This window comes from Polistes canadensis, unplaced genomic scaffold (genome assembly GCF_001313835.1).
Source record: "Polistes canadensis isolate GaletaPanama2010 unplaced genomic scaffold, ASM131383v1 scaffold_120, whole genome shotgun sequence".
In the NCBI taxonomy this organism is placed as follows: Eukaryota; Metazoa; Arthropoda; class Insecta; order Hymenoptera; family Vespidae; genus Polistes; species Polistes canadensis.
The window spans coordinates 237,417-248,579 of NW_014569667.1; the positions used below are offsets into that span (position 1 = coordinate 237,417).

The 11,163-nt window shown below is 31.6% G+C and overlaps 1 protein-coding gene across 4 annotated transcripts; it reads right to left on the minus strand.

Moving 5' to 3' along the window:
• Nucleotides 1-26: 26 nt before the first annotated feature.
• Nucleotides 27-8,434, minus strand: LOC106787929 (adenylate cyclase type 8-like). Of its 4 annotated transcripts, none has more exons than XM_014750710.1 (19): nucleotides 8,249-8,434; nucleotides 7,295-7,343; nucleotides 6,909-7,144; nucleotides 6,461-6,618; nucleotides 6,019-6,208; nucleotides 5,265-5,449; nucleotides 4,961-5,159; nucleotides 3,989-4,147; nucleotides 3,673-3,902; nucleotides 3,464-3,600; nucleotides 3,070-3,385; nucleotides 2,820-2,996; nucleotides 2,631-2,728; nucleotides 1,664-2,515; nucleotides 1,307-1,544; nucleotides 1,110-1,236; nucleotides 942-1,048; nucleotides 586-849; nucleotides 27-442 (listed from the first exon to the last, which is right to left on the minus strand). In XM_014750710.1, exons 2-19 carry the CDS (start codon nucleotides 7,327-7,329, stop codon nucleotides 230-232), a joined length of 3,921 nt encoding a protein of 1,306 aa, XP_014606196.1. In that variant the 5' UTR covers nucleotides 7,330-7,343; nucleotides 8,249-8,434; the 3' UTR covers nucleotides 27-229. The 4 variants fall into 4 exon arrangements, with proteins under 4 accessions (XP_014606196.1, XP_014606193.1, XP_014606197.1 ...); XM_014750707.1 differs by having other exon boundaries at nucleotides 7,295-7,439; XM_014750711.1 differs by having other exon boundaries at nucleotides 8,245-8,434.
• Between the last annotated feature and the right edge of the window lie 2,729 nt (nucleotides 8,435-11,163).

Sequence of the window (11,163 nt, forward strand, 5' to 3'; positions counted from 1 at the left end):
AAAATTATATATATATATACATACAATTACTTTTTCATTGGAGAGACAGATATGTTTATTGAAGAAATAACACAACTCGTAACGATCTGGGGTATAAATGTAAATCTTTTCTCGTAGGTGTTTAAACAAAAAAGATATAATGCACGATTTGATCTTTAACAGGTCAGCCGTGCTAAATTTTACCTTATGTACATGCATACATATATGTACATACGATTTGTAAGACTGTTTAAGTTCTTCTCAAAGCTCTCATTTGCTTACGACGAGCTTGCACTACACCGTAAACAACAGCAGCCAAACTTCGGCAAGTACTTCTATGCCTGGTTGTAGTCTCTTGATTCAACGTTCCTTTTCCAAGAACAAAGTATGTTTCCATATTACCTTTACCTTTTACCTCGATTAATCCACGTTTTTGTGTTTGATATCCTCTCGATTCCAAAAACTAAAATTAACAGAAGATTTTTGATGATTATCTTTCTATAGAAAATTTGTCTTTTTTTTTTACAAATATATAAAATACAAGTTTGTATTATTTGAAAAAGAATAAGTGTTAATATTTATCTATACTGTTGCCGAATTAATTACCCTCGCAATTTCTTGAGGAACTTGTATCTTTCCCATAACTCCGGTCGAGTCCATGCGAGATGCCTCGTTAACCGTATTACCCCAAATATCAAATACTGGCTTCCTTGCCCCAATAACTCCTCCTACCAATGGTCCACAACTGATACCAACTCTCAGATCAAAGTTATTGAAGGAGTGAACGTTCACGTCCTCTAAACGAAGTCTCATTGCAACTGCATAATCTACCAATCTACACAAATGTTCCATATCGTCTTTGTTCTTCTCCTAAAAAAATATGTTATCGTTATTGTAAATTAATTACATAGAATATATTTATTTAAAAAGAAAAAGAGAAGAGAAGAAAAACAATCTCTTACATTTTGTGTCGGATTCAAACCGGACGCTGCCATATAAGTTGCGCCGACAGTTTTGATTTTTTCAATACAATGAAAACGGTTTTCATCGAGAAGTTCATCAAAATCAGCTAAAAACATTATTAGTTATAATATAACTCCTTATACTTGAATTATCCCTTACAAACTCACCAATAATTTCATTCAACAGACGTATACATTCCATTCCCTTGTTAACATCTTCAGAATAAAATTCGGTAAAGTTTGGTACACTGGCGAACATAACTCCAACTTTGTCGCGTGATTGAGAATATAGTTCCTAAAAATAAAGGATATTTTAAATAGAATATAAATAATCTAATTCACCGCGATTAATTGAATGTATTTACTTCCGGAGCACGATCTTGAGTTAGAAAATGATGAGCTACATGGTCGGGTAAAATATTCTTAAGTAATTGCATGTTATTATGACGAGACTCTATCATATCACCGAGTTCTCTTTCAGCTTGCTGTTTCCAAAGGAAATCCAATCGAGATGTTACTTCTACCAATCGTCCATGATAAGTTACCATTACGAGAAATACTACTAGGAAGACCAACATTTGTGCAGAGAGCGGTATTGATGTACTGATTGATATACAACAAAAGAAAAAACTATGTAATCGTTAACAAGAATTTGGTTAATTAATATTAAATACTTGGGCTATCTTAAATGAAACATCTCAACGAAATAATGAAAAACTCACGTTTTGTTATGATCGGGTCCATCGGAAAATAAATCCTTATAGACGACGAGTATCAATACAGCATAAACCAAAACAATAGCCGTAGCTAATGCTGTTTTAACTAAATAATATAATTTAAGAGCCGATGCTAAAGCAATGAGACATAGAATCCAAGTAAAAACGATATATTCAGAACGAATGCAGCTGGAGGACTTGTCGATGTAATCTTCGTGAACATTTGTATAGGGAAATTGTTGGCCATGCCTAGGATCTTCGGGGATCGAGAGAATCTTTCTCAAGATCATATCATCGGCACGTTTACGAGCAAATCTTCGGTAATGTCTTCGAAGTCCAGGAACATAATGTTGCTCATATTTATAAAACCTGAAGAATTCTTTTCTATTACGACCTTGGGTCGAGCTTGTTCTACCATTGAAAACTCTGGTTAATTTGACTTTAATATCGTCTGAGTCATGAGTTACCGTTCGATTTTCAGCCACTTGGGTAGATTCGTCTTGAAGCGCTGCTTCTAAAAACGTTAAAATAAATTTGTCAAGGCCAACCGTTGTGGATATTGTCGATCCTGGTTGTTCCGTTGTAGCAGTTGTTAATTGCTGTTGTTCGAGTACCAATACTTCCGGATGTTGTCTAATTTGTATAGGGCACACTGTCACTCCTACTATCGATGTCAGTGCCATCAGGCTGATAATTCCGCATATAAAAATTGTACGATGTCGTTTATTATGAACTAACATAGAAGAAGCATGTTGAAGGTATAATGGCATCCCTTTGAACTCTTCGGCCATAACTAGCACCGATGATGCCATCAAAATGGCCGTTGTAGTTAGTAGGCAGATCAGCAAGATTATGCAACTAGCATGAACATATTCAATTTGTATGATCAAATATGAGCTCATATATATAAGCATATTTTCTTAATCTTTCTATTTATATTAATCAATTAATTATAGATTGTTTCTAGACTTACGTTGGTAAAATGATAGCCTGACAGATAGCGATGAAGAGCCAAATTACGAAACAACATATCATGTTTGATTTGAACATGTCCTCTCGCAATTGCCCAAACTGTTTCAATAGCAACACAAATACAACAATATTACTTTAGTTTACCGCGTTTAGATAAATATTCAAAGAAAATAATAAAACGAGAAGTAACCTTAGTTTCAAGACTCTCGTCGTTGTAACGTAAAGTCCAAGCATTTATATTGGCTGACCTCATTCTTTTATTGCTTGCCGTTTCTTTTTCAGTAGCAGCCTTATTACTTTTAGCAACACCATTCTCATCTTCCAAGTATTCTGATTCTAAGTTACTGATAGACGTAGCATTGTTCAACTACAATAATATAATATGACATTATATTAACAGAAAAATATGAGTTTAACGTTAACAAACAAATGATATAAACATTTTCAAATGGTATTTCAGGTGTCCAGTCAACCGCAGCGTCTTCGTCTTGTGAAGTATTAGGGTTATTGCTGTTACTCGACAATGGATTGCCAAGTTTGAAACTTCTCTTCCCTTTATTATGCCCATCCTCTTCGTTCCAAATTTTTGGACGCGAGGAATATCTTCTCCTCGATTTCTGAGGTTCTATTTGTTTAATTAAATATGTTTCAACGTTCCTCTCCTTCAAATAATTGTCCCTCTCTACGCCATTGCCCGGCTCAACTTCATAAACGTCGTCTAAACACTTCAATGTGTCCACCGATATGTGTACTCTCCTAATAAATAAGCAATAAGACATTAAGAAGAAAAAAAGTAAATGTATAAAAACTAGCTTCTCAATTAGTACTATTTACCCTGGTATACCACCACTTTCCAAATGATTGGCTAAAGTTACGTCATACGACCAGACATCAAACTGCCATTTTCTCAGTCCTAAAACTCCGCACAATACCGAACCACTATGAATACCTATTCTCATGTTTAGATCTACCTGTTGAAAAGAAAATCATGATCGCACAATGATAATCACCAAAATAGAATGAACAAAGAACATGAAAAGTACCTTGGTCGTGTATCGAACATCACGAATGGCTTTGATCATATACAAGCCCATTTCGACGCAACAATGAGCATGATCGCTTCTAGCTGTTGGTAACCCGGACACGCAATAATAACAATCTCCAAGAAGTTTTATACGAAGACAATGATTCTCCGATGAGAGTTTATCGAAACGTGCAAATAGATCGTTCAAAACTTTGACTAATTCTTGAGCACTGCATTGACTAGCTAATGCTATATATAGATAGAAAATAAAATAATTATTTATTTATAAATTCTAACTAATTTCTATGAATATATCCGTTTGAAAAATATCGTACCAGTGAATCCTTTGATATCAGCAAAAAGAATGCTAACGTTTTCGTAACGATGAATATAAATTCTATGAAATTGATTGGGCGTGAAGGATATTGTACCACCCCTAGCTGTTTCACGAGCAATATCGCTTATCATTTCTTTCGCTACAAAATCTGGCAAAACTGAAAATAAATAAATATGATGATAATGACAATCAGCTATTCAATGATATCTCATAATTTAACTGGTGATTATAAAAATGATCTAAGAATCTGTTTATTTGTCGATAGATTTCTGTATAATTTGGTCCAAATCCTATGTTATTATTCTTTTCTTGTCTTTGCTTTCTTTTTTCTTCCTTTTCTTTTTTGTATCAATGAAGTAAAAAGATGAACATGAAGTAATCAAACACATATTGACGTATATCAACAAAACGATGCTTGCGAACGTTGGGATAATCTGTCGAGCAATCGACCGAAAGTGTCTAGTGACCCTTTTAAACGCTCAACTGAACATTAAGTTACACGCACTACCGAGCTTCGCGGTCGCCTCATAACTACCATGTGTGTTTTTGTACATGTGCATACATCTACATGTATAAACTATATACATGTTTATATCGTTATGTATTATTTATATCCCTCTATGTATGTAACATAAAAAGATATAATATTTAATACATTATTGATGCCGGTCACACGAATAGTTTTGCAGCTAGGCTCGTGTTTGCATATTCATGCAATTTATGTAATTATTAAAATGAATAAGATTATTTGTATCCTTATTAGGATATTTTTAGTTTTGATTTTTAAAAGATTTTACTTTATATGAATCTAATCGGTAGAAAAAGAGATCGGTAATACTTTTCCTATATAATAGCTGACCACCTCTGCAATGCGTTAACATACACATCTCAATAATACTCTCCGTAATAAACTCCGAAAAATATTCAGTTCCTTTAAATATTATTTATAATAATCAATGGGTCTTCTCACCAGAAAGTAAAAGTTTTTCCTGCCTGTTATTTTCATTTTGAGTTCGCTGTCTGGTTTCCATCGAACGATGAGTTTCTAAGAATGCTTGCCTTTGACCTCTGTCCGTCAAATATTTCGTATACATTCCTGCGAGATTTACAGCAAGATAAAGGAGGACATTGGTTGTTAGCATACGTACGATACACGTTACATCCTGTAACTATATTCATTAAATGAAGATTTAAATATATACCTATATAGTTCGTAGGGATATCGTGGTATTAGATAATCAATATTGAAAATAATGATTATAATATTCTCTTACATATGTGGTATCGTGCAATAAGCTAATACCAGCCATCGCCATGTGTGTAAAGGCTGTACCATAACCAGCAAGGACGCACCATCTCAAAGGAAGAGGTAACATAGCATAAGGTGCATAAACTACAAATAAGATGTACCACATCAAGCGTTGTTGCGACGAAAAGTTCAGTCCAGCTCCAATAAAACCTGTCAAGGGAATTAAAAAAATAAGCGACGAGAATAAAAAGAAGAAAATTGGATCTTGACATGCTCCAGTTAGACATTTTCTTAACATTCTGTTAAAGAGGTAGTTAAAACGTAAAAGTGTCGATCGATGATGTGAAGCTAAAGAGAAAAAGAAAAAGAGAGAGAGAGAGATCGAGAGGAGAGAGAAAGAGAGACGCGAAAATACAGAGTTTGGTCGCTTTAATACCTTCTTTCCACGGTCGAACGAACATTCGTTCGATTCGCTAAACTGACTCGATACTTCGAGTCATTGGAGCAAAACTTGCCACGGCGAACAAAAATATTGAATCAATCGATATCAGGGATGATGATATTATAGAGTTACTCTCTACAGATCCACTCTCTGATGTACATGTTAGAACTGAAAATATATATATATATAGAGAGAGAAAGAGAGAGATAGAGAGAGAGAGAGAGAGCGAATGAGAGAGAGAGAGAGAGAGATGTTTAATAAATAAATAAATATAAACGGGGTTCGCGCGAATACGTTCAAAGAAAAATAACTTAAAATTCAATAGTAATAGAATAACCTTGCGAATTGATCAATAACCAGGTAAATATCGAGGCCCAGTATAAATAATTGTTCGAAAAACATCTCCACCATCCTAGAATGCAGACCATAAGATTAGCAGCTATACAACACGATGCCCATGATAACGATTCGATGAGACCACCGCTATTCTTTTCTCTTCTCCAAAGCCAGATAGAAACTAAAGCGATCTGTAGAAAAATATATAGGTTGTATTAAAAATTGATCGATGGTCTTTACACAAATAATTCGAAAATAATTTTTTTCTACAAGTTTATTTTTTAATAATAAAATTTCTTATGTCTAATGTAACGATGTTACAAACATACGATATTGTATGTAGGTACGTTAAGGAGTCACCAAACATCCTATCGTACGTTCATAATCATCCTGTATTATAACGGAAATAAAAAAAAAAAAAATAAAATATAATTATTTTTCACCTTTAGTCCAAGATCGACGATATTAAGCATGATTAATGCTTTTTGTCGTTGTCGATTTGAGTAATGAAGATACGAGGTCTCCAATTGCTTACTATGAAAGTTGTTGGTCAACGAAGGACAGAATATCCCCTTATAGAGCACCCCTTTCTTGAAGACATCTAAAAATATCAATCTTTTTATGTCTCTTTATATAGAACGTCGGAATATATTGGAGTAATTCTAACATGCTACACGCAAGTCGTTGTTCTTCTTCTTCTTCTTCTCGTTTGAGTAATATTATTACATGAATATATTATAGCGAATTGTTATGGAAAAGAAAAAAAATAAAATAAAATGTACAATATTAAATAAAATAAAAAGATTCCCTTCTTTTTGTAAATAATATTATAAACAAATATTATATAATTAAATAAAAGAAATTGTTAATATTTTTCTTTTCTTCGTCTACCTCGATGAATTTGAGCTTCATCTTCGGGTACAGCAGCTTCAGCTAAAAGAGCTTCAGGATCCGTCGAGATTTGAGTTTCATCGTTGGTTGCGTCATCGTTGGTATCATCGCCCAGTTCCGGGTCGTTATCTAGTTTAGGAGTTTCCCAAGCAGCTAGTCCTTCTCTTCCTAATCTTTCGGAAGTCAACTTCTTCACGGCCTTGATCCATAGCTGTTTTCTCGGTGAAATAGCCAGTCTGTTAAGGGAGATACCAAGAAAATAATATTATCATATTTATATATCGCGAGATATACGAACTATATAAACCGCTAATTATATTTTAATTTTATTATTATTAGAGATAGTTTTTCTAATAATAATAAAATTAAAATAAAATTAAACTTACTCGTTGATGCCAGTGACATCGCTATCCAGCATCATGGTCCAAGTTTGTTCTGTAATCATTATCCCACCGATGATCCGCGAGACAAGTAATCGCTCACGTTGTAAGTGTGTAAGTATCCGGCATTGTCAGGCAAGTTAGGCCAAAACTGAATATGAGAGAAGGAAATGGTGTCGTAAAACCGATGATATGAAAATGAGAGAGAGAAAGAGAGAAAGAAAAAGAGAGTGTATGAAAAAGAGAGAGAGAGAGAGAGAAAGAGAAAGAAAGAAAGAGAGAGCGTGAGAGAGAAACAGAGAAAAAGAATAACAAAACAGATACAATTTAAAAAATTACATGCAAGGCGTTTGCGAAGTGACCTTTCGAACGTGTGTGTGTGTGTGTATAGTGTGTGTGCACGCGCGCGCGTGTGTGTGTGTGACGTGACATGAAGAAGGGACACACGCAGGTAAAAGTTTTATAAACAAAATGTTAAATTATAAATTTAAAGAAACAAAATACGTTGTTTTAGTCGTCATCGTCATTGTCGTATACTTAATCTATTATAACAATTACCTATTTATTTTTTTTAAATCGATTCGAATATATATATATATGAATTTCATTAGAATCAAAATAGGCACACTAAGATATTCGAATTAATACGTTTAAAATGCACGGATAAAATTTGCAAATCGTTTCTTCGAAGAAAAAAAAAGAAAAAATAGAAAAATATAAAACGCCCAAAAATTCGAATACGTTTAAAAGTACGTCAATTACGCGGGCAATCAAACCTTTTGTGCGTGCGAAAAAAGGGAGAACAAAGTGACAGAGATAGAAATTAATATAAACGCAAAACAAAAACACAAAAAAAAAAAATAAAAGTAAATTCATTTCCCCCTTTCCCAAAAATAAAAGAAAAAATTATATTATATCGTTTGATTTATACGCGCGAAATAAAAAAATAAATTTACCTACGTGCTAATCGACGCCGATTATTACCGATAGCGTACGATTGACGGAATAGACTGGCTCTTTTTGTTGACACCAAACTTAATCGTCATTGGAGCGGCCAGCTTACCCTCTCTGCGAAAACTCGAACTCTCAAACTCGCGCGCGCGAAAATAAATAAGTTAGAGAGAAAGAGAAAGATAAAGAGGGACAAATCTAACTCGAGCAAGCGCGATAGAGAGACAGAACATTTTCGACCGAGTTACGATACAATGCGCGCGCGCTTTTACACTCTAAACAAAGTCATACGGCTCGTCATTTAAATTATATACAATTATGGCGCCAAAAATATAAGTTTGAACTTATCACTCGATTACTCAATTATATTGTTAATTCAGCTAAATTAGATTTTTTTGTATACATTACTTTTATTTTCTTTCTTCATTGTTCTTCTTCTTTTCATTCCTTTTGAGATTTTAAAATAGTAGCTCTACCTCTGTTTGTGTTTAAGAGGGTATTCTGTTTTTCAAAATGGGAGAATTTGATTGGTCTGACTTACGTAGTCCTTAAGTCGGAACATATTTGAAATTGTTGATATTATGTAATCCATTCTTATTTAATGTTATCATTTATTAATATTAATTAATATCGTTAAATAAATACTTGAGATTTGAAATTTGAAAGATTTTGATATATCCGTCAAATAATATTATATATAATTTATTGATTTTATATTTCTAAAATTAAACCTTAGATATTATCGAACTACGTAGTAATTATTTACGCGGTATATTTGAATCCATCCTATTACTATATTATTTGTGTTTATATATTGTATATTCTTATAAACGGATTTATAAGAAAGGATTTTTATAAATAAAGATTTTTGGGTAGAATACGTCTTTCATTTATTTGTATAAAGTTATTTTCTTTTTATTGGCACCTTTCATCGAATTATCAAAAATAATATTACCATAAAACAACACACTAATCTATATTATATATTATTATAATATAACAAAATAAAAATATATATTTCGTTTATAAAGAACTATGTCATGTGTCCAATGTTAGATATATTTAGATTAGACATTAGATATAGCTCATATACACGCAGGGAAGAAAGGACATCATATTGTGAATTCTAATCTAATCAAAAATACTGAACGATGGAAAAGGATATTTTTTCTTTTGTTGTCATACTATTACGTATCGAATTATAAAGAATAATATATGTATATATATACGCGTTCTTTCAAATATATTATTAACAACTAATAAGAATGTAATTATTATATAGTATGTAATTAATAATTATATTTTAATAATATATGTGTGTGTAACATATATATTCTTACATTCTTATCGTAAAAATCATGTAGCTTGTAAATTAATTAAATTGCTATTCTTTCATATAAAAGAACGTGTATAATGATATAAGTTGGCACTTTAAAGCCAATATCTCCCATGAATTATAATATAAAAACGCAAACAATAATAAAATTTCACAATCAATATAACAGCACCAAAAAAAATCATGAAAAACTGTAATACGAAAAAAAAAAAAAAGAAAATCTAAACAAAAATGTAATTATTTCGAAAATTAACAATAATATAATAAATGTATCTTATTCTACTCTACTTTTTTTTTAGAATTTTTAAGTATTAATTAAACAATATAAAATATATACAGAGTGTGTGTTTGAGGTTTTCTCGTACAAACGTTGCGAGTATATTTTACATTCAAAAATAAGAAAAAAATGTATATAAATATATATAATAATCTCAGACACCCTGTAGATAATTTGTATTCTTTATATACATATGCAAAGCTGAACTGATCATATAACATAAAAAAATGTTTCAGGGAATAATTTACGTTATCTTAAACTCTTTTTTAAATGTATTTTCTTGTATCTCTTTACTCTCTCTTTTACGGATTCGAGTCACTTCTCTACGAACTACTTTTTCATACTTATTCAATATTATCAAAGAGCAATCTTTTTATCGTCTCTCTTTAGTCAACAGCACACGGTTTTTTTGTCTTTTGTTTCTCCGGACAGAGCCACCCATCCATATTACTAACCGTACCCACATTGTTTGACTTTAGTGATCAGCCCAGAACATTACATGTTCATCTGAAACATGTACTCTAAAAGTATAGGAATAAATGAACCTGAAACATTTTTGCTGTTGTTGTCAGCATTAATTTTATACTTATTAATCAAAATTAAAAAAGAACAGAAATGGAATGCTTAGAATCAAATGATTATATCTTTAGTTTTTTACACAGGCCACAATCTAAAACTTCTTTATAGAATACAGAATTATGTCAAAGTTGATGAAACTACGCTATTTAAACTGTTTTCTCTCTATCTGTTCTCGAAATTCTATAAAAAAAAATCATAACTAAATGAACAAATTCTTCAAATTCGTAATAAATTTTTGTCTTAACTTTTAAAGAAAATTATAGAGATATTTAAGCACTATAGTATATTAACATAATTATATATATATATATATAAAAGAAATATTTATTTTAAGGCATATAATACCCAAAGAAAATTAAAAAACAAATTATATGCTAATAGCTTTTCTAATTTTTTTTAAAACAAAAATCGTCTTTTATTTTTTTTGGTTAAAATGATATTATACCTTAATAGATTCAGGAAACATATATAAGTTACCGTGAAAAACCAAAATTGGAGAATGTCAAGATTCACATGGTCGCTTGATGTGTATCCGAAATATTAATATATAAGAGTAAACCCAAATATTCGGTCTTTAACCGACGTATTTGGTTTATGTTAACATTTCACCATGTGAATCTTGACGTTCTCCAATTTCAATCTTTCACAGTATATATATATATATAATAGAAAAATATTTATACCAGTTATATATTCATTTTTCTTTCTCTTTCTTTCTTTCTTTCTCTTTCT